This window comes from Serinus canaria, chromosome 5 (genome assembly GCF_022539315.1).
Source record: "Serinus canaria isolate serCan28SL12 chromosome 5, serCan2020, whole genome shotgun sequence".
NCBI classification, from domain to species: Eukaryota; Metazoa; Chordata; class Aves; order Passeriformes; family Fringillidae; genus Serinus; species Serinus canaria.
Genome location: NC_066319.1, coordinates 54,350,288 through 54,377,484, shown reverse-complemented (window position 1 = coordinate 54,377,484; position 27,197 = coordinate 54,350,288). Strand labels below are relative to the sequence as shown.

At 44.1% G+C, this 27,197-nt stretch overlaps 1 protein-coding gene across 1 annotated transcript in view; it reads left to right on the top strand.

Moving 5' to 3' along the window:
- Positions 1 to 11,390, top strand: part of NUDT14 (nudix hydrolase 14) — a 60,880-nt gene extending 49,490 nt beyond the window's left edge. The window contains exon 5 of the mRNA XM_009101686.4: positions 9,882 to 11,390. Within this exon, the coding sequence (XP_009099934.3) occupies positions 9,882 to 10,122 (241 nt within the window). The 3' untranslated portion in view covers positions 10,123 to 11,390. The remainder of the gene's footprint in view (positions 1 to 9,881) is intronic.
- The last annotated feature ends 15,807 nt before the right edge of the window (positions 11,391 to 27,197 follow it).

Sequence of the window (27,197 nt, the reverse complement as noted above, 5' to 3'; positions counted from 1 at the left end):
TACATTGTATTTTTGCAGGGTTATAAATAGTTATTGAAATAGTTTTTAACATGTTTTAAAATATTTATAAGGAGTAAAGGGGAAAATTAACATGTAATGGAAAAATACAAAACATGAGTTGTTGGTGGAAAAAAACCCCTCAAGATAAACTTTGCACACAGCTTTAGTCCTATTATATCTCATTGACAACTTTTAGTATTGTTATCCAAAATGTATCTATGTTTGTATTTTATAGAGAAAGCAGCAGGTTTTTTACTTTCTTTATTTTACTTGACAACTCCATTGAACTAGGCACTGTCATTGGTTTTTAATTTGGGAATTGAATACAAATCCACAGCTGTCAATCCTGGCAAATGTTATTTCCTGCTGGATTAACAAGCAATGCTTCTGTTGAGGGGAGGGGGTGAATCACAGGAGCTGTCTTTTACAACTCATTGAAACCAGATTAAGGGTTTGTTCTGCTGAAAGAAAAAGTGTCTTCCAGATTTATGAGCAAAAGCTGTCTATAGAATTTCATAGGTTGGGTGACACTGACAGGCTGCTGCATGCAGATATATACATATGTATGTGTATGTATGTATGTATGTGCATACAAATGCAAAAGAGGAAAAGTAGAATACAATTCCTGTAGAAGGTTGGAGATTTAATGCAGAAGTTTGACTCAATATTAATGATTTATATCTGCATAAAACTCTGTGTTTTGGTATTGATAAATATATGTTACAGGTGGTTGTTCATTCAGTTGCTTTTTTTTTTTTTTTATAATTGCACTGACTTGTGAACAGTACATACAGTTGGGGTTTTCTTTGTTGAGACCTTTGCAAAGAGCTCATAATCCTCCATTGTCTATGTGGACACAGCTTTCTGCCCCTGGAGATCCATGCTGAAGTCAGAAGGGCCAGTATAATTTCTAGATTTTTAAATTAATTTGAAAGGTTGAAGCCTCAAAGATGATATTTCACAGGGTTTTTTTTTGTGTGTGATTTCCCAAGCTCTAGTTTTAAGATTTTTTTTCCAAATATTTTGGTATTCCTATTAAGAGTGTCCTGTTTTCCTCCAGCCAAGGATTGCCATCTTTCTGTTCCTTGAGGATTTGATGCAAAGAAAGGAAGTAATCAGTTCATTTATGGTCTCCTAAAGACATTTTTTCTGTAATGGCTACACTACATATAAGAATTCCTGGGCTTTTTCTAAGTGCAGCAAGTTTTTCCAAGTGGTTTTTGCTGCTCTTTCATGCTGTGACTGTCAATAGAAAGCACAGGCATAAAGCATTGCATTAATGCATGTGCATGCCATTACAATTGCAATGCATCCTGCCCTTCTACTCTTATCTCCCATCCCAGCAATCTGTGTAATAGCTGCTCTGCATTATTTATTGATCCAGTGCCTCAGGTCAGAGTTTTGGGGGGCTCTCTCTAGATGGCTCCTCTTCCAAAGATCAGCCTCAGCTGGACTGGCACCAGTTGTGGCAAATGTGCATCTTTGCTTTCTCTCAAATGTTACCATTCCATGGCCTCTCTTGGAGGGTTTTGGCATTCTGTCTGAAGTGTCTTATTTGTCTGTACCACAAGCAACTTTCCCTTCATGTCTTGCCCAAATTTCTCTTTCTTTACTTCAATACTGACACTTACTACTCTGTCCCCAGTCGACATGAAGTACTTCTGCTCCTTCCACCTCCTTGTTAAAGCATGTTCCCTTTATTTTATTTTTGCCTGTGCTAAACTATTTTAGTTGATTTGATTAATCTTTTTCTTCAGATCATATTTTCTAGATATCTGATCATTCCTACTGCTGTCCTCTGCCTTCTCTCCATCTGGTCTGCATATTTCTTAAAAATTTAGTGCCCAAAGTGAAGCACAGTTCTTTAGTGGGGGCTTTCCTGGAGAGAGTGGAAGCATTATCTCCCCTAGTCTCACAGATCATTCTTTATACACTGGAGTTTGCTGTTTGCCTTTTTTGCTGAGGTATTACATTATTGATGTAATTTGTCTTCCACAATGCCTCCCCTGTCTCAAAACTAGGATTTGAACCTGATGATCCTTGTGGGTCCCTTCCAACTCAGAATATTCCATGATTCTGCATTGTCATTCACCTCCTGTCTGTATTCTGTGTCATCTCAGCCTTTGATCTGAAAGCAGGGAGTTGTGTTCCTAATGACACCCCTTGCTGGAATCATGGTCATCAGAAGGAAATTGTCTGGCTGGAATAAAAGCAGGATTTGAGCTAGGCATGACCAAAGGGCATGAAGAGCCAAAGACACATCAAATGTAAAGGGAGAAATGGTTTTGGCTAGGGAGGTCAGTACATTTCTGTGCCTAATGGATTAAGAAAGATGGAGTATGGACAATCCATAGGGAGAGCTTAGACTATGGGGAACAATGGAAAATGAAAACCTTGAGTGGAAAAAGAGGAAGAAGAGATGAAGGAACAATGCAGAGAAAAATCATAGGCAGAGACCTAAATGGACCTGGGGAAAGTACATTCATTGTGGTAGAGAAGAATTCTCTGTAAGGACATGAGGAAAGTACTTAGACTGTATTGAACTTTGCTCTGTTCTCTGTTCTATAACTGTATAGGTTAGAGGTAATCTGAATATAGCAGGGATTTTCCTCATTTATTATCAGGGCCTGTAGCAGTGGTTTTGGGGGATTTTTTTTTTTTAGTTCTTCTCAGCTAAGCTGGAAAGTGTGAGCCCAGTACTGCCACAGGTAATTCATACACATGCAGGCAACCCACTGGACCCCTTATTAAGCTCTGTCAAAACTCCAGTGACTTAACACTCATCACATAGAAGTCAGACAGTGAATTAAGCAGATCCTAGACTTAATTACCTTGAATGATCCACAGAGGAGCTTTGGAGTCACTGAGGAATCAGGAAAGAAGCCAGGAGTTGGGGAATTTAGGCCATTTGAGTAAGAGTCTTTGGAACAAACTGTTCCAGCAGCAGGAGGACAGTACGGTGTGGGTGAGTGAAGGAGGCTGGGCTGGGGGCAGATAACAAGAAACACAAACATATTTAGAGGAGCTTGACTGGAGGAGGACAGAGGAATCACACTTTGAAAATCAGAAATTTCTGTTCCTATTATAGAAAATTGCCAGACAGGATTTGAGTTGAAATGCAGATGGTTCATGTTGTTATGTTGACAGAGGAGGGATCATTGTGAAATGAGTCTGTATTGTTGCAGCCTGTGTGGTGAGGGTCCACATCACTCGACAAATTTCTACCTTTGTGCTAGGCATTCAGTAACTTCATTTTGGTATTGCAGAAAGGTTGGTTTAAATTATGGCAGCAGCTAATTCAGTTTTGGAGACTTCAGGAAGTTTTGGTGGCTGCTGATGTCTTGAGTTCTTGTCAGTTGTATGTATGGCATCAGGGAAAAATAGCATAGATGGTTGATGTGAGGGGTGTGAAGGAATTAGCTGGTTCAATAACAAAATAACAAAATGAAGCTAATCCTATTGCAATTATACACTGAGGGTTCACGAAGGTTGAAGTTAAATTCAACATTTTTTAAAGCTCTAAAAGAAATCTGTGAGCTTCCCTTAATGTTTGGGTTTTTTTTCACAAATACAAAATTTTTTAAGTGAACATCTTACTTTGGACTTACTCATATACCAGATACAACAATTTTTCTCTCTGTCATGGCATCCCAGCAGTTTTCTGATTGAATCCCATGTGCTGAAATTCAGCTGTGTGTTAGTTTCTTGGGTTGAAGTACTTCCAGCTATCTGCCTTGAGACTTGTTTTCTTACAAGACAGGGGCAGTGAAATAAGTTGTTGTTGTTGTTGTTGTTGTTGATGTTGGTATTGCAAAATATTTTCTTTTAGTTCTTGAAAACGTTGGTTGTCCTCAAGAATATTTATAAAATTAATTGGTCTTCAATAACACCTCAGAACATCAGGGTAGAGTTGAACCAGAGTTGAACCAGATCTGCTAGTTCAACTTCCTTTTCCCTTCATTACATCTTTATTTTCTCCCAGAAGCTGTAAAATACTCTTGGCTCTGACCTGGATACAATAGGAGCTGTAGGTTTTCAGCCCCATTGCAAAGAAATCAGATGGATTAGTTTAAAGGACTGACTACATTAAAACAGGTACTTACTTTAATCTTCTTACATTTGATTTTTTTTCCCAAAGTGTACCAGAAGAGCATTCAGAGAATTAATATTGGATGTTCCAATTACCATGCCATGGCTTTTAGCCTCTGTGCAATGAGGTAAAAATGGTTTGTATTCACAGGTTTTTATGTAGAAAGAATAATAGCCCTGAAAATCTTAGAGTGCATTATAATTAGAAAGATCACCTGCTAGTACACCTGTTGGGTGATGGCATAATGTAATATAATTTTATGTTAATTACTTCTGTGCTTTTTTCTTGCACCTGCCGCTCATAATGTCAGAACTGTACAAAGGTCCTAAGAAGTGACAATAGGAGCTGCATGTCACTGATCATCAGTTTACATGTTGCATGCCTAAGTGGATCTTGATTTAAGCATAAATAACAGAGATTTATGTCACATTTATTTGTAAACATGAATTATGTATTTACTCTATACCCAAATTCTGCATCCAGATGGCTTATGTCTTAGAAAAGGATATATTGCTTTCAGGAATTTGGACATTAACTGTGTAAGATTAAAACCAAAAAAAAAAAGGATCTATTTCTGTGTTGATAAGAATGTTGATTGTGTATAGATTAATATTAACGCATTACAAGAAATTTAGCTTTTAATTGCTGTCTGTCAGAAATCTGAACTAAAGTAATAAGTCTTCACAAGGGTAAATCAATTTATTTGTTCCCATGTTGCAGCAGAGGAGAAGAGTATAAAATACTGTTTATATTCTCATACATGCTTGTTTATTCAAATTACAAATATAATATTTACAAACATGATACTTATGAATGAGATAATTGGTTGGCATAGGCGAGCACCCAGACATGAGAAAAAGGCAAAGCTAATCTGAACCAATGCTTTGAATTTTGGCCCCAATTACCAACGTGTTTGTGTGTGGACATGCACACGTGAGCATACTCATTCTAGAGAAAAAACCACTGACTGTTGGCAAACTCAATCTCACTTATTGCTTCAGACACTACTAAACCTTTTTTTTTAAGCCATAAGATAGTATTTCCCACTTCTGATAAAAATTGTATGTACTGTATCTTTATGCTCATGAACTTGGGACAAGTGAAAAGTCCCATTCTGCGAGCTCGATTTCGAGCGCTGTGTATTTCCTCGTGCATTTGATAAAAGGAAGAAGTTAAACAAAGGCTTTGTGGTAGCTGATATTGCTGTGTGTCAAAAACAGATTGGAGTGACAATCTGTTCCCCTGGTCTGAGGAGGAAGTAGATGGAAATACTGTAATTACAGCCTCCTGCTGCCAGCCAGTCCCACCCCTGGGCAGGAGGTGGGAAGTGCTTCACAGTCATCCTGCAGAAGCTCCTTCTCTAGTGTGGCATTGCCTAAAAGTATGTTGCCAGGGCTTTAAAAGCAAAAGCATGATTTAATCTCACTGTTTGAGTGTTTTATTCAAAATGAAATATGGGAAGGCAGCACACAATCTTGTTTTGATGTGTTAAACTTATATATAAGTTAGTGTTGTGATGAAAACCATATGACTTTGGTATCCTTACTTTGACATGCTTACATTCCTAGACTTGCTGTTGTCAAAGGTAATGGAGGTTTCTAACTGTCTGAAGCAATGCAGAAAGTTCAGTGCTAATAGAGTTTTGGGGTTTAAAATCTCTCTGTTGAAATTACAGGGCTTGTGAGCTTAAGCCCTAATGACTTGACAAGGAGTTTTTGTGGGCCCTGTTGCTGTTAATTGGAACAACCATCAGCTCCTCAGAGGGGAAACCAATCCTCAGCATGAAGAGGCGAGGAAAACCAAGCTGTGTTTTGTGTAGATCATTTGCCTTTGTCCCACAGTGGCAAATAAGTCAAGCCCTGTGCAGACACATCAGAATACAGCTGGAACAGCCAGCTGAGGTCAAGCCAGGCTTAGTAGGTCTGGGTCAGTGTGGGCCATGACCTGCTGGGTTTGGGCAGCATGGTGCTAAACCCTGGACTGACACCGAAGCCTGAAGTCTCACCATGGGCTGGTGCTGAGTTCAGATCTGCTCACCCTCCCCCAGCCAAGCCTCTCTTGTCCCAGGAAGGCACCTTTATCAGGAAGGTGGCTTTCCCAGGCTGAAACTCATCACTTGTAGTTCGGGTGTGCTGACCCCTGAGATCTCCACAGATGCAAAGCTAATGAGTATAGCTGTAATCTGTTAATAGGTGACTCATTTCAGACCATGGCAAAAGTGCTTTATTTGTGGTGGGAAATACTGGGATAAGGAAAAGCATATACCACAGGTGTGGGATAGAAGAAGATGGTAGCAGAAAGAGGAGTATGAATAGGATTAAAGGCACATCAAAATTCCTTAAGCAGCATACTCAGAAAGTGCAGGTAATTGTGCCAAAGCAGAGAAAATTCCCAGTGACAGATAAACCTGAAAGCATGCTGCAAACATAATTTTTCCTGTAGCCTATTCACCAGTCAGAGCCACTTTCTCCCTCTCTGCTCTCTTCCAGTGCCCAGAATCACTGAAATGTACAATGTTTTGCAAGTTTAAATGGAAAATCACTTTATTACTTCTATCTGAAAAGCTTCAAAGCAACAAACCTAAATTCTGATTTCTATAAAAGCCAAAGGTACTAAGACAAACAAAATGGGAATAGAATTGATTTTTGTGCAATTTTCTAAGGACAAGCAGGATACATTAGCAGTCTGGAAATGTCGTGAAAGACAGCAGTAAGCAATACTGGAGAATATTTAATTTAGTAAAGGGCAGTCCTTGTGGATCTATGCAAAAATGATCAACTGCGTTGTAAGCCAGAGCATTTAGAACGAAATATCAAGTGTAAAAAGGTAAGATATTTGCCTCTTTTAAGAAATAAAGTATATTTCTAGATCTTTCAACTTCTTTCTGAAACCATTGAAATGGTCTTTTAGAATCAGAGACTAATGGAATATACTGAGTTGGAAGGGACCCACAAGGACCACTGGGTACAACTCCTGACTCTGCACAGGACACTCCAAGGATCATACCCTGTGCCTGAGAGCCTTGTCCAAAGGCTTCTTGAGTTTTGTCAGCCTTGGGCCTGTGACCACTGCCCTGGGGAAGCTGTTCCAGTGCCCAAAAACCTTCTGGGTGAAGAACCTTTCTCTAATATCCAACCTAAACCTCTCCTGACTCAGCTTTGTGCTGTTTCCTTTGGTCCTGTTGCTGCCACAGGAGTGAAGATATGGCTGTCCCTCTGCTGCACCTCGTGAGGATGTTGAAGACAGAATCCAGCACTTGCCCTTGTTAAACTCCATATGGGTGGTGATTGCCCCTGTCTTAATTTGCTGAGGTCTCTCTGCAGGGCCTCTCTGCCCTTGAAGGAGTCAACAGCTCCTCCCAGTTTAGCATCATCAAATTGGGAGAAATTGTCAACTCCCTTGAGGGAGACTAGACAACAAATTAAAGCAGTGAATATGTTTATAAATAACATCCTGCAACAGTCTGAAAAGTCACCATGTAAAGAGTGAAGGGATTCTAGGTAGGCTTAGCAATGTTAGATTTAGTGGTTTGGGGAGGAAAGAGTAGAATAGAATGTAATGAGTAATAATACCAGCATTCTTTAATTTTATTTATAGCTCACTTGGAAGTTTTTATTACTTTTTAGCTAATATCTTGTGGCAAAGTTGCACCAGAGAAGAAGTTAGGTAATCAAGTAAGAGAGAATGATCATGTGGGTATGTCCTCCTTTGAATATGTATTGTTAGAAATTTTTTTTGTTGTTCCTGTGGTTAATTGTAGGCCAATAGATCTGAAAAAATACCATAACTTTGGGCATCATAACAAAGGAAAGACCTTGATGTCCAGGACTTTCATATTTTCAAGAATATTAAGTGTAGTAGTTACTCTTGATATATTTAGTTCATAACAAGGGAGTATCATGTGAGTAAGTACAAAGAAATTACACCATATGGAAATCAGTCCTGCTATTTGAGCTGTGGTGGCAAGAACCTGAGTCTTACAGTGTAGCACCTTGGAAATTGGTTTTCCTTTACTTTAGAGAAAAGATGTGTGGAAAGTGAACTGATTTCACAGCTGTAGCTATTTCATAAGGAAATGGTCACAGGTGCTATAGAAGGAGATTATGCTGTAAGTAATCAAGGCAGAATGTTCTTGTAGAAGTACTTTTTATATAAATTTGCTGGTTTTGTATATAATCTTTATATAATATCAAGTGGACATGGAAATACTCAGGTTAGGATCATTTTCATTCTCCAGGTGGAGCACCCTAGAGGAAGGTGTCAGACTTGACACTCCCCATAAATAACAGGACATTAAATATATTACACACAGTCCTGTGTTTTTCATGGAACCTGTGGCAACCAGCAAACTGCATTCTTTGTCTTGCAAATTTTACAGTTGGTTAAAACATGGAGTGATGAGCACAGAATGAAAGAGGTCCGATATCAACCTTCAGACTTCCTGAAAATGCCAAAGATGGTCAAGTTTCTTTACATAAATGTACAGGAATGATCCTGGAGGGGTGACACATCTTGTCCAAAGTCACAGAATGCATCAGAAGTAATTTTAGGAAAATAATTCATTGATTCACTCAGTATTTTTAAAAATTCATTCAGTATTTTTTAAAAGTGTATATTGATGTAAGAAACCAATTTCAATAATCTATATTAGAAACCAACCTCTGTAGTCACTATTAATTCCTCAAACAAAATAATTGCCAGTGTTCTTAGAAAACTGAGAGACAAATGATTAATTCCTGCTATGGGGTGTGATGTGTGCTGGATTAACTGAAAGATTTAGTTGACTAATGGATGGGTAAATCTGGATATACACTCTAAGATCATAACACTGCTACAAATCTGAGAATCCTCTGTATGTGTAATAATATGGGAGCTAATTTTTCATCTTGCCCTAATGCCTCATTCATAGTTTCAGTGAACTTTGGATCCAGATTTAATGTGAAAAGTCACTTGTAATCATGTGAAATGAAGAAATTGCAATTACAATGTGAATATTTTCTTGGAAGGACTAAATGAGTGGATTATCTACTTATCCCTTATTTAATAATACCTAAATTAAATAGTCCTAAGGAAATAGAGGATTAACAAATAAGAAGTATAATACACAGCAAGCAGTCTAGCTGAAGAAAGACTACATAATCTAAAAGATCCTCAACTAAATCCACTGAAGCAAATTTAGCAGAGAGACTGAATTACTTTGGACATGTGCGTGCTTACAGTGGTCCATTTGGGTCAAGGCTAAAGTTCAGGAAGGATAGAGAGCAAGTCTCAGACTGCCTTTCCCTTCTTTAACTATCCAGTCCATGAGTGGAGAACTCCAGCTGTGAATGGACATAATCCTCTTAAGAGTAAAAAATCTAAATATTTGTGTAAAAACAAGCAAACAAATGTAGCACGACAGCACACAGATAGAGTGGGGAGCTTCTTCCTGTTGTTTGTGCATCTCTCTGAGTCATCCTGCAGTTTGTTCTCCCTGAGGTCAAATGGAAGAACTTCTGTTGACTTCAGTGTGTGTAGGACAACAGTTCACCAATACAAAATTTTTTTTCTTTTTTTATTTTATCCCAAAATCACATATTTCCAAAGAATACATTTGAAGATGGATCTATTTTATATGGAACTGTATTCAAAACTGTTGGTATTTCTGCTTGAAAGTTGTAATCAATTTTTGTCTCAGTAATTCTGTCTCAGTCAATTTCTGTCTCACACATGAAGGACTCAGGTTTCCATTCCTAGCTCCTTGATGCCTTCTTTCTATCTAAACCAGAGTTTCCTCTCTGCTTTTTTCCAGGTCTGGAGTTGGTGTGACAGGTTCTAGACAGACTCTGTTTTATGCAGAAGTAAATGACCAGATGAGAACCAGTGAAGGAGGTGGCCAGCCTGAAGAAGGAGAGCTGATTGAAGTTGTGGAAATACCTTTAGGAGAATCCATGAAGTTTGCTTATGATGAGACATTCCCGAAGACAATGGGTGTCATCTTCAGCTTCATGTGGTTCCACAGCAACATAGCACCTAAACTACCCAAAAAGTAAAGAACCATGATTTTAAGGAAAGCTTTTCTGCTGGTGCTGTGCATGCAGAAAGCTGCAAATCTTCCTGCCTCAATCAACTCAGCTTCTCATAAGACAGATTTTTCTTTAAATAAACTTGGAAGTATAATCTGAATTAAAATCTTCACACAGTTTCCATTATTAGCAAAATGCAAACTGGAATCGCTGGGGCCAGGATTTGCCTTGGAGAGGCAAATGTTGATTTTTGTGCAAAGGTTAAGTGAATGTGTCCAATCTCCTTTCTCGCAGCACTGTTTTGAGGAGCTGCCCAAGCCCTCAGCACAGCTGCCTCAGGAGCCTCTCACCGTGTCTGTACATATTGGCAATGCATATTCATTGTTGGTTTTGATATTTTTTTTGAAGAAAGCAGCAAACCTTAATAGTCACAGATACCTTAACAACGTTCCTGAGTTCAGCACAGCTCTCGGGGAGCAGCTTTCTCTGTGGTGTGTGGCTCCTGTGCAGAGGAGGAGGCGTTTGCATTTCTGAACATGCAAACCTTTATTTCATAAGCAAACAGGTCTGTAAATCCTGCTAACGTGTCAATGCAGCAGCTGTAAGATTATGTGCTCCTGTTTGTTCCCATCACAATGCTGGGCAGCAGTGATGGTGATGGAGGGGTGAAGGATGGGGGCTTCTGCTGGAACACATGCTTCTTTGTTTGCTTTATGGGCAATAGTTGATAAATTAGATCAAACTTTGTCCCCTAGAGCGGGACCAGAGAGGCCAAATTCTTTTAATTTGACGATGAGGGATTAACACAAGGGATTTCTCTGAGCCTTGCTGTGGTCTCAATTTCCTCACCACCCAAATGGGAGGAATGGGACTTACCCCTCAGATAACACTTCTTGGAATCTAATGATTGGAAGTTCTTTATTTTGATTTTATCATGATTTGTGCAGTGCAACCTGCACAGACGTACTGAGGAATGGCTTTTAAAATCAACGTCTTGATTTAATAAGTTAATCTAATTTGATTTAATAAAGTGGTCTAATTAGGACGTATAGTACTTGTTCTATCAGTGTAGTTTGGATGTGGACTGTTTGTCATGTGAAACTGTTAAGAGCATGAATGAAACAGAATGAAGACTGGCAATTTAATTATGCACTGGGTTATGTTATTCACTGACTTAATCAACATGGCACATTATAAATGCCTCCAGGAGTACTGAGGTGCTAAGTGTGTTTAGAAGAGAACTGCAGATATGCAAACTTGAACTTAACAGCTGAAATAAATGCAGCAGAGGTGTCTGATGGTGTCCAGTGGCTGATTTTAAATCACTGCTTATCTCAATAGGTGTATAAATAAAAAAGTTTTTTTTTTTAAAAGAGCTTTTAGAATTGCTGCTTGCTGCTTCTCCTCCTGATAAGGAGCAAATGTTCTTGGAAAGCCACTGAAGAAGGAGCAGCCTCTGCCTGTGGAGTCAGGCTATTTGTGGAAGTTCAGACACAGCTGTGTTGAGCTGGGCCTGGTCCATGGTGAGTCAAGGGCTGAGTTATTGTGAGAAGCAAATAAATTCTGTCTGTCTGATGTATTTACATTGGAAGGTGTTTCAAGGTGGGGTCTCCACTGCTCTGTCTAGTACAGTGTGTCCTGATTGCTGCTGAGGCCTTTCTGAACTACTACAGTCCATAGAATAAATAATGCCTTTTATTCTAGGCTGTGCTAACTAAAGTTTCTATTTGATTCCACCAAAATTACTGGTCACACTGCAGCTTGTGTGCATACATGTCAAAAATATTTTTTGTATATGCAGAAATTGGGAAAAATAAAATCTTTTGCCCCTCCAAGGCACTGTGACTGTGCCTCTTAATGTACCAAACCTCCCTGGGGCAGTGCCAGGCTTGCCAAAATCTGGCCCCAGGTCCTGCTGCTTCCCAGGGATGGGGTGAGAGCTGGAGCTCACCCTGTGGGAAGAGGGGGACACATGGAGGGGTGTGGGGAGGAAGCCACAGGGGTGGCAGGGTGGCATCAGTGCTCTGAGGTGACCTCACCAACACAGCCTACAGGCTCTAGAGTGTTTTTAGGCAGTTGTTACTCAAGGATAATGGTGATGGAGGGCAGTGGCATGAGCTGGGCATTCCCTCAGCACTCCCCCATGATGTAGGCAGCCAGACAAGCATTGTCCCCACCTCCCAGTCTGCTCCTCCAGGGCTCTGCTGGGCACACACCCACAAACTCCTGGGGGACTGCAGTGCTCTGGAGCCTTTAAACCCCAAGGGATGCTGCACTCCATCCCTGTGCTCTGCCTCACCATCCCCTCATTGTGCAATTCTCAAACACACAAAGCAGTCACAGGATTACTTCCATTTTCTTCCACAGTTTGGGAATTTTCCACAGAAACAGCAGTATACTGAAAGCTGTGGGGATCTTGAGTTTGAATCTGCAATATTAAATATAAATGTGTATTCCATCTCTTACTTTTTCTATGTCAGTTTTGGTGGGAGATTTTATAAGCTATTATTAAGGTTTCAAAATGAGGGACAAAGGGCTTGGCCTTGTTGGGGTATTTTTTTTAATACAGTAGATGATTCATATTTATAAAAATAAAACCAGAACAATTCAGATGTCATTTAACTCATCTGGGCTCATTTCAAAGATCCTAATTAGAGCAAATCCAATATACATTGGCCAAGCCAGGCAGGGGGAAAGTTCTTCTAATGGAATCTCACAATCACATCTGCCTTTTAGATGCATCCTTTGGACGTGCCACCACACATACATCCGTGGAGGGTGGACAGTTAGCATAAAGCAGGGTCTCCATTTGCTGCTAATGAATACTGGCTCCAGCCTGCAGAACTCTGAGCTGATCTCATCCCACCATCCCCATGAGATCAGCATCTTTTATTGAGTACAATTGAGTGGTCCCCATTTATAACACAAGTCTTAGTATCTCTGCTGTCTTTACGATGTGACTTTGAGATGTAGAAATAATCTAATGAACCCGAAGTTATGACTCAGACTTCTAATGAAGCCTGGAATGATAAAATCTTCAATGCAGTGTCGCTGTCGGGCTCACTATTGGGTGGCAGAAGAGAAGGCACCAACACCTTGCAAGTCCGTGGATCTCGTCTGTTACTGCTCTTCGTGACCCTGTTTGTAAAGTGGCTGCAAGCCCTGAGCTGCTCCCAGCTCTCACGACAGAGATATGATTAAAACGCCTTCTCTAAAAGGCTGTCACTGTAAACAAGCGAGCTGGATCGCCCCGTGGAGCTGGCGGGGTGCGGGATTCCCCGGGGAATGCGGTGATGCTCCCGCCTCTGGGAGCGCTCCCGGCGGGCGCCGCTCCCCTTCCCCTTCCCTCATCGCCGTCCCTCGCTCGGCCCCGGCCAGAAAAGCGGCGCTCCCGGATCCCCGCAGGGCCAGCCCCGGGGCCGGGCCAAGGGCAACCGAGATAATTGCTCCTGAAATACACGTGCCGGCCGCGCAGGGCGACCCGCTGGACAAATAGGATTTTTGCTAAATTAGGACAATTGCCGAGCACGCTCCATCCCCTCGCCGGGGCTCTATACATAGATGAAAGGCACACCCAGTTGTGCAATCTGTTGCAATGGCACACCTGGTGCTGTCTGCAAGTCTATTCACAACCGTCAGCAGGTGCGACGTGGCCTTTGTGGCCATAAAAGTCTGTCTGGGCCGCCCCTGCTGCGCTCCCCGCGCTCTGGCAAGGGAGGCTGTCACAGATTAATGCGCTTGTTTGAAGCTGCTGGGAGCCACCGCCTGAAGCTTGTAGAGGCTTCAGGGGGATCAGAGCAAAGCCTGTGCACACAGGATAGATTTGCAGCTCCTGTCTTGGTGGCTGTGCTGGGGTGGAGGTAACAAGCAGGGCAGTGCTGCTGCCTGAGCAGGGACAGGGGATGAGAGCAACCTGCTCAGATGGGAGGGGTCCCTCCCCATGGCAGGGGGTTGGAATAAGATGATCTTTAAGGTCTCTTCCAAGACAGTGATCCTCCAATACAGCAGGTTTCTGTTTCTGCAGCCCCAGGGATGCTGCCTGGTTCCTCTGGCATCAGGTACTAATGATTTGCAGTCAAGCCCCTGTTTGGGCTCAGTCTCTCCAAAAAGGGGTTTGCTTGCTTTGCTTCAGGGTGCTGCATCTCACACAGCACAGCATTAAGGTGGAGCTCCAAGACCTCTGCCCCAATCCAAACTTGACTTTCATTAAAGGAAGGATGCCATGGACCCTGAAGTAGGTTTTCAGCAGGAGTTTTCATTCCCACTGGGTCATGCAGGATTTTTTAGATACAAACAAAAAAAGGGGATGCTCAAATCCCACCCTGCTGCAAAAGGTACTTCTCAATTTCTCTAATCCTTCAGAGCCACTCTCACATTTTAATTGGCAATGCATTTTTACAAGGACTTAAATGCTCTCGAGATGAATCATGAGGGAAGAGAGGAAGAATTCATAGCAGCTAAATGGCCCAGATTTGTGGTGCTTGGAGCTCTCTGGTCTGCCTCAGGACTGGCTTCAGTGCATTTCTCGTAATTGGAAATACAATCAGATCCATATTAAACCCTGCCAACCATGGCCTGTATTGCTCTGCTGCTGAAGTGCTCAATATCCTGTACTGGCTTCAGTCTCTAATAAAACATTCAAAGCAGTGACGCTCAGAGAAACCCCTTTTGGACCCTTGGTTATGAGGAAAATGGGCTGGGAATGGGCAATGTGGGAATGTCTGTCAGCCATCATTATTAACAGTGGCCCTCATGCCCCAGCCTCGTTAACAGAAAAATCCCTGGGCTCCTCCTGTGCCCACCTGTGCATCAGTTCTCAGGGTATGGGTTGATGGGCAGAGTATTCAACAGTGAGAAAAGTATGATTTGATCCTTTTATGACAGCAAAATGTTGCTGTGTGTGGGAAGCCCCTGGGGTTGAAGCCACATGTGTGAGAGACTGACCCCTCCAAATGATGCCATCCCATGCATGTCCATCAGACTGAGAACACAGCCTGGTTTAACCCTGTTTCCTGGCACTTGTGGAGAGGGGCTTGGAAAAAAAAAAAAGTCAGTTTGTTAATTCCTTGACAATAAGCCCAGAAGGACATCTCACCTGGCCCTAGGTGCCATGGAAACATCTGATGAGCCTTGCCCCAGTGCTTTGGGGTGTCTGGCACAGCACTGGCCCCACCCCAGCCATTTCCAAAGTCCTCAGCAGGTGACGGTGGGCATGGATGGTGCTGTGCTCTGTGCTCTGTGCCCTGTGCTCTGTGCTCTGTCTGTGGCACAGCTCAGCCACCTCCAAAGCCACCCAGGGGCTGTGGGCAGGGCCAGGGCCATGAGAATCACTGTGCTCCAGCCTGCTCGTCCCCTTCAGCTCTCTTGGGCCTGGGGAGGGGGACAGGCTTTGGGTCCAAGGTCACCAGTCGGGTTTCCAACGTGTCTGCCCGGGGAGGTGGCTTGTCGATAGAAGGTGCCTCCATCTCCTGCCCAGCGTGTGGGTCCCTCCAGAGTCCTGCCCTGTTTCATGGGGAGGGGGTGTTGGGGAAACACTTGCTCATGCAGCAATCGCTAAAATAACTGTTCAAGGCACAATTGCCCTCTTGAGAGTGCTAGAAACAATTTAAGAAATGTTCTTGGGACGAGCGTTGGGCGCTGTGCAAACAGCTCGGCGGGGTTTGTGCGAGGGGCCCCGGCCGCCGGCCCGCCCGGCCCCGCAGGAATGCGCTCGCACCGATAACCCACACGCTCCTTCTGTAACCTCCTTCCTTTGGTCCTGCAGGCTCCCCCCGCTCCCACCCTGGTGTTTGGAGGTCCTCATTTTGCCATAAAATCAGGAAAACAAAACCAGAGTTATCACAAGTTCATGCCACACTTTCTGCAGCACCCCTTCTCTAGCCACTATGAAAGGAAGGGACTTTGGGGGGACTTCAGCACCCCCCATGGGTCTCTCCAGAGGCAGAACCTGGGTTTTGCTGCTCCACAGATTCCCAGTCTGAGCAGGCTCTCAGTGGCAGCTCACTGGCCTGGCTGGGTTTGTGCCACAGCCCGAGTGCTGCTGACCCCGGAGCTGCAGCAGGGATGCAAAGGCTTGAGTTACAGCAATCCATCAGCTGCTCATCCACTTGCCAGCCCCACTGCTCTCCTGCTATCAATCATGTGGGAGCCCCAGGGTGGGTTTGCAGCCCCGTTGTTCCTACTGTGGCAGCTTAGCAGGGTGTCAGCAGCACGGGGAGCCCCAAGCCTGCGGGGCCTGAATGCAGCCACAGAGCTGGGACCTTCCACATCCACAGCAAATCTCCTTGGTCTTTGGGACTGGCATCAGGATCTGTTCTGTCTCTTCCTATCATGGCTGGGGTAGCATCAGGGCAAAGCAGCCAATATCACATTCAAGGTTTATGCTTAGTCATGGAAGTGCTCCAGAAAACCCCATTTGCTGGAGTGAGCACCCTTTTGTCTGATTTTATGCAGTATCTGTAAAGAGCGGGGAGAAGGGTTTGCAACACGCTGCCAGGGAAAAAGGGAACTGGGTTAGGCTGGTGCAGGGTGTGTCTGAAAATTGCACAGCCTGAGGCTGACCTCCAAAGCAGCCACAACCCTTTACATCCCTGACCAGCTGATTTTGTATGGGTGGAGACTGTCCCACCTGCAGCAGCAGCAGCATCATTTTGGGCTGCCCAGAGCCCAAATGGCCAAGCCAGGCACCAGCTTTCTACCCAATGTTCTCGCCTGCTACATCTTCCCAGTCATGCTGCTAGCTTCATTTTTCCAAATGGCTTTGTTTTACCGGTAATGTCTTTGTTCAGGGTAATTTTTTTTACTACTATTTTTTATTTGGTTTATTGCTCTTCCACACAACCTGATCCCAGCCTCTCAGATGAGCACAGTCAAAATCACACCAATACATCACCATAATCAGATCTGATTGCAGGGGCTCTCTGGGAGCCAAGGCACTGAGCAAAGGCTAACAGGTTTATTGATCACAGCAGAGCAACAGCTCTCTCTAGCACAGGATTTAGCTCCTAGGTGTACTCTAACATGTCCATTTGTTTTTTCTCACTGGCAAAAACAATGTGCAAATATTCTGCTGTTAATGATATAGGTCTGTTCCTGGTTAATGAATGGGGAAATAAAAAGATTGAAGTGAATGTCTTGCCTTCTAAAGCCTTGTGACTGATCCTAATGCCCTGTCCTTTTTCTATCAATCAAGGCTGATTGGCAAAGCTTTTTAATTCAAGTCTCTAAGCAGGATGATCAGCATTTACTTAGCTAGTGTTGATTTCCACTTGACCAGGCTGCTCTGGAGAAAGGTATCACCTTATATTGCAAACCCTCTTACAAGGGATAAAGAAACTGAGACCACCTCCATCCTGCTCGTTAACGATCTTCCCAAGCAGCTCTTAGTGTGGGTCAGGGACTGGGGGCCCCCCAGGAGCTGGGCAGGCTCCCAGTGAGGAATGTGGCTCTGAAGGCAGAGCACAGGGCACCTCCCATGGCCCCAGCCCAACTGTGGGGTGCTGGCTCATGGCAGCCCAGCCCCAGCCCTCCCTTCCCAAACCCTGGCTCCAGGCACGGTGCGTGGCCTGGGACTGAGTCCCAGAGCTGCTGCAATGTAAAACAAACCTGGCAGCAGGAGCCTGCAGCCCGTGGCACATCCCCCCTGGTTATTTTTAGCTGCTTTTCCAGAGAAACAAGGCTTATGCAACCTGCCTGTGAGTGCAGGGGCTCTGGCTCCTGCTCACCACAGCTCCTCCACCTCTTGGATGGGATACTTGCTCCAGGATGAGTTTAACAATGCCACTGGAGAGGACAAGCCCATGGAGTTGCAACACAAGCATCCCACAGAGCTGGACCGTGAGCTCTGCCACTCACAGGGTGATGAATTTCTCCCAGTGTTTCTTCTGTCACCTGTACCTGAGCACCCACCCCGGGCTGCCTGGCAAGCAGAGAGGGGAGATGGAAACATGAAATGCAACTGGGCTAACACTTAACAAAATTACTCATTTTTGTGAAGTTGTTTGCTTACAAAACACGTTGTTCTGTAAGGTCCTGTTTCTGGACAAGATAGGAGAGGGTTGGAGCTGAGAGTGGTGGTTTGGCATTGCAGGGCTGGTGCTCCCAGGGTTGGTTTTGCCTCACTGGCTTCATAAAGCACATCCAGGACAGGCATAGAACACTGCAGAATTTACACAGAGCATTTACACTTGATACAAAAAAGAGGAACTTTTTTCCTCAGGTACTATATTTAGATATTTTATGTGTAATAAGAATTTGGTTATCTCTTCAAGAAATCAGAAACTGCTGAGCCCCTGGGAGCAGGGGAGTCTGGAGCTAGGCAGGACCACTATAAATGTTTCAGGGCACTTGGGACCCATCTCCAGCCAAGACTTCCATGGCATGAGGAAGCCATCAGTGCTTGGGAAAAGCCCACAAGGCTGTTGGGGCAGTAGTCTGATGACTTTTGACATGCCCTACTGCTACAGCCATGCTCCAGCTGCAAATATCCATCCTATTGTAGTTCAAAATAAAAACAAAAATCTTGTCTGCAGGACAGCAATCAAAGGCAGCTTGGAACATTTCAGAGCCACCCTTGTTTTGCCAGAAAACAGCACACACTGCCATGAAACTCCAGACTGAGCCATAGGAGTGACACAGGGGAGTTAACAGGAGCCATCTGTGCAGGTTATGAACTCTTTCTTTCCCTTTAACCAGTTTTGGGCCAGCTGGGTCATTCTGAGGTACAAGGAACAGTGCCTGCCTCTTTGTGCCACCTGGAGATGTCAGATCCCATGCAGCAGCATCCAATACAGAGCAGCTCAGCAGTATTTCAGGTCATTATGCAGTGCTCAGCCCTCCCACCAACCATTTGTATGGAGATGATGGGTGCTTTATATCAAATAAATTATTCTAAAATTTCAGACGAGTGAATGCCACACAATAAAAACATTAGACTGTTGTTCTAAGCCTTGTGTACACTGATATTCCACTGATACAAAGCACATTATGAAGCATAGACAGAGTACTGCACTAATGCTATAAAACCAACCTGAGTTTGAGTACTCAGAAAGCTGCTTATCTGCTCCTTTGGACTAAGACTCAATGCCTTTCAGTTATTAAAAGGGCTGAATTATGTCTCAGTCTAAACTTGGAAGTCAGAGAAGCCCCAGACCTCTCCAAGACCTCTGAAGGAAGTAAAGCCCTTTAAACCCCAGCTCAGCTTTTCAGAAAGAGCATTTGACTCCAGGAGGGATCCCTCATTTGTTTGTTTGTTTGTTTGCTTGTTTGTTTGTCTCCAGCCAAGCTTATCCTCAAGCAATTTGCACTGACACCCTTTCTGAGCTTGGGCTTTTCCAGAGCTTCAAGGAAGGTCCCATTCCAAAGGATTGTACCCTCCCAGGTGAGAACTGATGGATGTGCAGGGAGGAACTCAGTGCTAACCCCATGCCTGTGTCCATTTGACTCCCTCCCATCATCAAGCCACCAAACAGCCTTTTACAAAGGACATTGTTTTCACCAGAAAATTTGGAGTCTGGGAGGTTCAATCTCCAACCTAATGACCAACCTAGCAGCACTGTAATCTTAGAGGTCCCTGCATCAAAGTCAATCCTTCCACTGGCAAGCTGTGAAGGCTTTGTAAATCAAGTGTGTGTTTGTGGAACACCAGCCCTGGGTAACAGCCAAGGTCCTGAAGGTTAAGGGATGATATGGAAATACAGCAGACCTCAAGGATACTGGATATATTTTCTATTTTCAGATTTATGTGCCTGTCCTGGCATGTGTTTTTTGTCATGTGTACAGCATGAGCCCTGTATTTGACACTTTAAATCGAGGAACAAAGGACTGTAACTATAGAGGGGGCTAAATTGAATTGAATTAATTTGTTTATCCTGCAAATCAACATCTGCTCAGACCTATTTCTTTCAACTCTGAAGTTGTCATAATGGAATATTTTGCCTTCTGCTCAGTCTAATTATAGATGCATGAGCCAAAAGCTCTTAATTTTGCTCACAGCCATCAGTGGGAGCTTTTCTGCTTCACAGATAAATGAAGGCTCTTTCTCAGGAAGGTGTTTTCCCCAGTGAGTTGTGTGTTGGTACCTGTCAAAGGGGATGTTTTTGAACTTAATTCATTGAAAAGCTTCTTTTCAGCACTGATGAAAACCATTACAGAAGATTCCAAGGGGTCAGGTCTGCTCAAGAAGGGGTGGGAGGAAAGTTCTCAGAGGCACCCAGCTCAGTCATCCTCACTCTGCAGTGCCCAGGAGATGAACTTGTGCCGCAGAACAAACAGAGCAGCCCCCCCCCCCGTAGGCCCCAGAAAGGATCATAACTCCAGAAGTATCCTTCACAAAAACCTTTCCTCCACCCTCATATCATCATAGAATCCTAGAATGGTTTGTGTTGGAAGGGCCATCGTGATCACCCAGTTCCAACCCCCCTGCCATGGACAGGGACACCTTCCACTAGATCAGGTTGCTCCCAGCCCTGTCCAACCTGGCCTTCAACACTTACAGGAATGTGCCATCCACGGATTTCTTGGCAGCCTGTGCCAATGCCTCACCACTCTCACAGTGAAGAATATGCCAGGGTGGCTCCTACAAGATGGAGGTGCCCAGGCTGGTGCAGCCATGGGGCTGGTGAATCCCCCCAGCCCAGCACAGACAGAGCCACAGGTTCTTTGGCATTAACCTGAGGATCCTCAGTCAGGTGCAGACTTGTCCCCACACCTTTGCTGCAGCAAGTGTGTGACCTTACCAACCACGGTGGTGTTTCTGATCACCTCAGACTATATATAACCTTTCTGTGCCACCTTCTAAAGAAGTCCAGGTGTCCCACGCTGTAATGATAGAGAAGTGGGATTTAATCTTTCAGGTTTCATCAATTTTCTAAGAAATATGAGGCATCCCCACTTCAAAAGGTCTCTGAAAGCAGAGGGGAATTTTCAGCTGCTCACTGATGGAAATTACATGGTTTTATTTGCCAAATCAGGGCCAAACCAGGTTGGATGCAAATAAATACAGCTCTGTTGTTTCCAGAGAAGGATCTCTGTTGACTTACCCTACACAGAAAGATAGAATGGCTTTTCTTTGCCTTGATTGTTTTGGCACAGCTCCGGCTGCAACAGCTTACTAAGAACTGTCAACACCAAAATCCAGATCTGCTATTGAGTAAAATGAGCCCTTGCTGTATTTCCAGGCCTTCTGACCACAGAGCCTACCAGAAAAAGGACATAGGGATAGAAATGTGAAGAGAAACCACTCTTCCCTCCCTCCAGAGCTGTCTCTGAGCTCCCTACAGGACTTTTTCTGGTCAGGAGAAGGTCTCCAGCATCTGTCAGTGGCTGCTACCAGTGCAGTCCTGCCCTGAGGCTGCTCAAGATGTTGTCTGCATGCCTACTGCTGCTGTTTATCAGCAGCCCTGGCTTGAGGCTACCCCAGCAGTGCATGGCCATTATTTCCACTGTAGAATTGCAGAGTTGGGTAAACCAAGAAGCTTTTTCCAGCATTTCATATTCTCAGATGGAGATTGCAAAGTAATTAGCTCCCCTATCTGAAGTTATCTTCAGCACAACTGGGGCTTCTTTAAGTAAGGCTCATTTAGAAAGAGTATCATTACCAACACTGGGCCTCACAGAGAGGCTTGATGAAGTGAAGAGTTTTTGCCCTTAAGTCACAGATTTGAGTGCTTTTCTCTCCTTTAGAAATATGGCCTTGAAAACAGTTGCCAAAAGCAATCCCTGTGTAGGGTCTGTACTGGCTTCCACAGAGGAGGGGTCAGGATGGATGTTTAACTCCTCTCCATGTGCCTGTAGCACCATCCTTACCTGCTGTCTGTGGATCCTCTGTCAGAGTGGTTGCCGCAGAGGTTTCATCCCTGGATATGAGACATTGGACCGGAACTTATGGCGAAAGTTTGATACTGCCATTTAAATATAAAGATAATATTTTTTTTAAAAATCCCTTGAAAATCAGCCCACCCATTTATACCAGGTAGCCCAATTGCAGTTCATCCTCCAGAATCCTTGGAAAGGCATAAGACCCTGAGAGCAAATGCAGGAGTGGTCCAGATCCTGTAAAATGTGGAATAAGCAGCTGGAGGGCAGTTAGTGCTGTAGTTGGCAATACAGCAGACTCTGCCTGGTAAATGGGCACAAGAGACATGGCAAACCTCCTTGTTCCTCCAGACACTGGAAAATGCATTTCTCTGACCAGTGCCTGGGTGGTCTGTTCAGTTGGATTTTAAGTTCTAATGAACAAGGATAAAAGGTATGAAGTTGAGCAGGAATGTGCCTGGTGAAACCCTGGCCTATGCCAGAAAATCCACAAGTTTTTGTAGGGCCAGGATTTGACACTCTGCCAGCTGGCCTGTGTCTGTACTCCTGTGTTAGGAGAGTGGCAGTGGCTGGATATAACTGCTGTGCCCCAAATATCTGCAGGACCTTCTCTGCAAGTGGCACAGGCTTTCTCCAAGATGAAAGGCTGGGGAAACAAAGGTAGCACTGAATCAGGATCCTGTCCCAGAGACTGAGCAGGAATTTGGAGCACTTGAAGAGTCCATCCCCAAATAATCTTTTCCAGGTCTGACTCTGCTCCTGGTGCATGCTGAGACAGGACAGTATGAATTTGTAATCAGGGCTGTAGACATGATTTAAGGCCCTGTAATATGTATCTCACTATCACATCACAATGCTTTGAATTGAGGAGCTCCAAGTATTGTGTTTTCATGCATATAGCCTGAATCTCAGATAACTCACACCACTGTAAAATAGCTGTCCTTTCAAACAAGTCCTTAGCTAATCTGCATCCTCAGATAACCCAGGGGTCATCCCAGAGTATCAATTATGTGTGTGGGACCACGGGGACAGGGTAGCAAGTATCCAGTCCCCTCCTTCCTCAAAGCCTCCACCATCCCTTCCTGCTCCCACCTCCTTCCCACAAAATGCCAGGATTTTTGCAGTCCCCATCTCCCTTCCCGTGTGCAGCAGATGTGAGATGGGACAGCAGAGCCAACAGCATCTGAAGCTGCTCACAGCTACCTTCTGGTCCCCTATTGCTTGTGTTGCCTTCTTAGAGATAACTCTGTCCAGATGATCTTCCTGAGTATTTTTTTTTCTTATTTCCATTCAGCCTGCAGAATGGAAATAAGAAAAAAAAGACTTTACTGCAGACAGTAAAGCCTTCTTGATGCAAATTTCCACTCCAGCCTACAGAAGCTTGGCCGAGAAACTGAGCATTTACAGGGATGCTTGCTGCAGCCAGGAGCCTAAAATTAGACTTTTAATGCCACTGCCAGCACCTGAGAGGTGACCTGGTTTTCAGAAGTGGGGAGAAATGTCAAAGCCTGGTCCGTGTATGGCTCAATGCTCCCTGACAGCAGCTGAGTCTGCAGCTGCTCCAGGATCAGCTGTTTAAAGCCTGGTCTGTGGCAGTCAGGTCTGCAACTGCCCTCTCCTTAGGGGACCTGCCTGCAGAGCTGTGTCATCTGTGGCAAATTTATTCACCCACCTTGCCTCCTCCAACCCCTTCTCACTCATAAAAATGTCTGATCATCCCTTTTAAGTTCTGCTGTTGAACAATATGGCACACAGGTTTATTCTGCTGACGAGGTAATGGCATCATGTCTTTGCAAACATCAGCTCATGGGCATCTCCCAGTCTATGGGGTCTATTTAAAACCATAAAATGTATATTCCAAATGAGCCAAAGGAATAACTCCCTGCCCAGCAGCAGTGATGCTGCTGGGTGTACACAAAGCCAGCCAGCTTTGGCAAGACAGTGTTACATAAAACCTCTTTAATAATGAAACCTGTGTGTGTATCAACCCCCTTGCACGTGCTGCACCTTGGGGCCTGTGTTTGTTTTTGACCAAGGTCATCACATGAATTATATCCTCATTGCTAGAAAGGGTTTGTTAGAAAGGTTTTTGAAAGCAGATGGGATTGTGAAACACTCCTTTAGTACACCTAATGCATTGCAAATAGCAGTGAAAAAACTGACAGCAGGCTGGAATGCTGAAAAAATTGCTTTGCTAAACTAAAGTGTTTAAAATAAACTTTAATGTTATTGATTTTAACCCATGTCGGGAAGCTGAAGCAAGAAACATTCTTTCTAGTGTAAATGAGTTCAGCTTCAAGTCTCTGTAAAATTGAAAAAAGCCACAACACAGGGAGTAAGAATTAATCTGTGAAAAACTGGAGATGTGTGAGCACGTCAGGAGAAAATAAACACAGGCTGGGCATCCCTTAACACTTGCTCTGCTTTTATTATTTTCTTTCACCAATAAATATGAACATCCTGGCTAAGGCTATGTGCTCCAGCTGGATGAGGGATGCAGGCAGCCAAAGCCTACTATCCACTGTCCTTTGGGCAGGGAGAGCTCATGTAAAGCTTGTGCCAGGCAGAACCAAAGGACCATTGCCTGTCCTGGAACTGAGCCAGGAGCCTACCAGAAAACATGTTTTAGGAGACATCTCATTTGGTTTTCATTACAAAGCCACCTCCATATCTTTGGAAGCTTCTGTAAGTGCCACAGAAAGGTGGTGTTCCATGGCTCAGCACTGAATCTGAGCTGGCACAAGCCTTTTCATCACCAGGGAAGGGCAATGGGGAAGGGGGGATGCTGAGATCACATGAAATTTTCTATTCAAGCTGTGAAATGAGAAATCAGCACTTTCTGGGGCAATGCCTGCAGGAAGCCACTAAACCTCTGGCTGGCACAGGGCAGCTGGATGTATGGCTGAGGGCTGTGTCACACTGGGATGAGAAATGTGGCTGGTGGTTCAGGCTCACTGAACACCAGTCCTGCCAAGCAGAGTGGACTCCAGCCATTGCCATCCCTGGGCATTGGGATACCCCCTGTGCTAACTCTCTGTGTCCTCTGGATCATCCCTCTTGCCCCATCCTGGCACTGATGGAAGCTGCCAGGGCTTCTCCAGCCTTGTCTGTTTCTTATATAAGCAGCCAGTGGCTTGCCTTCAGGGGTGAGAGTGGAACATATTACACTCTTCCAGGAGCATTTCTACTTTTCAACCTTCCTCTAATCCCATACTCCCTTTCTGGCTGGGCAAGTTCTATTTCTGCTCAGGGCTTTTGTTGTGGCCATCCACCTCCATTCGATGGTGACCCAAGCTAAACACACAAAGTTTAAAGAGGCAAAGAAACTCTGGGAAATGCAGCCTCCTGTCCAGGCCATGGCAAAAAGCTGGGCTGGGAGTGTGTTCTTTGAGACTTTAATGCCTCATCCTGCCTCATGTCCCAGTCTCCTTGCAGGGGCCCTGAACTGAGAAGAGGGTCAGGTTTGAAAAGACTGCTTGCTTGTTTCTTTTCCTGGAAATTTCCCAGCCAGCTGCTGCTGCGGCCTTGTCTTGTTTGGCTCACAAGGTCTGATAGGATCAGAGCCTGAGATAGGACCCAGATAGGCCAAAATGACTGGTGTCACCTGCTCCTTGCTTGTAGGAACAAACTCTCTAAGACCTAATGGTGACAGGTCTATGAGGTCCCTCTTTGGTGTCCCTTTGGCTGCAACACCCTTCTCTGCAGAGAGGATGTTGCCAACACATCTTCTGGGTCTCTCCTTTCAAAAGAGCACAGAATAACCCGCATTTATCTCCAGGCTTTAATAGACATTGTAATGCAAAGCAGCTGCTCAGCCCCTGAGGGATCTGTGCTCTCCTTTTGGCTCAGGCTCAGGATACGAAAGCAAGATAAAACCAAAATCTGATGAAACATCCCTGCTGGACTGAGGAACTGGGGACCCATGATGGGAGTGCAGGACACCCAGCCCCAGCCCCATCTTGGGTTGAGCAGCACAGTGGTGTCATCCCCTGTTGTGACTTGATCTCTCTCTGCCATAACTCCACTCCACTTCCTGCAGCAGCTGAAGCTTTGATGCTTTGATTTTTGTACATAACAATAAAACCATGCTGGGTGTTAGATCCTACCTCAGGTCTGAGTTTGTGAAAATACATATCAGCGTGCATAATTCCTGAGAGCCTGTTTGCATCAGCAAAGCCCCTGGTGTTGGATTACAAGGATGTTTGAGGGAATAATAATAATGATGATGATGATGATGATGATGATGATGATGATGATGATGATAATAATAATAATAATAATAATAATAATAATAATAATATCTCCAATATGCTTGTTTAGGATCATGACTAATCTGTGGGTGGTCACTGCAGTCAGGGCCCCACGTAACAACATCCCCCCCATCCAGTCCCATCTCAGAGTGTGCTTGTGGCTGTGGGACTACCTCCATTTGGAATCAAATTGCCAATTGTGAGCCAAAAATGGCAGAGTGCACCATAAAAAGAGGGTGTGATTTGGCCCTGGGGATGTATTTTTAGACTTTCTATTTTGGACTACTCATCTCTAGCATAACATCTGTTGGATCATTTTATAGCTGTGATTGTTTACTGGTGACCGGCTGCCACTGACACTGCAGGGATTTGATAATAGTAGTTTTTCTGTGTATCTGTGGATATGTGTTACTAGAAGGCAGTGGGGACTGGTGAATGAGCTGTATTTAAACACAGCTCAGGGAATAAATGTTTAAGTCAATAGTTTTCTTGCTACTTGTAGGATTGTCTTGTCTGCAAAAGACAAAAGAAGGGATCTTCTTTTGACACTTATATTTGCTGTTCAGAGATTACCTTGAATTTGACCCTTCTGCTCAGTTTACTTTGTTGAAGCTGCTGAAATTGTCATGTCCTAATGCCACAGAGTCAATTAATCCCAACTGCACAGTTGCAACTCTGGCCAGGGACTCCATGGTTTCTGCACTGTCGGTTCCTGTGAAAGCCTTATCTGCAGGGCACATCAGAGAAAGGACAGTGAGGGGGGTTTAAATTATAAAATTGTGGTTTATTACAACAAAAGGAGAGATAGAGAGGGAGAAAGGAAGAGAGGACAGGCAGTTGCCATGAGAGGAGAATCAATCCGGGCAGAATTTCCAGCAAGGCACATTTAGAGGCGGTGTGTAATTGAGATTACATTGATTTTCCTCCATTTACTGTAAGGTAACTGCGAGTGAAACTGTAACAGGAAACTTAGAAATGCTCTTCACAGAAGCTATATTTAGGCAGACACACTGACATGATACCACTGAATAAAATAAA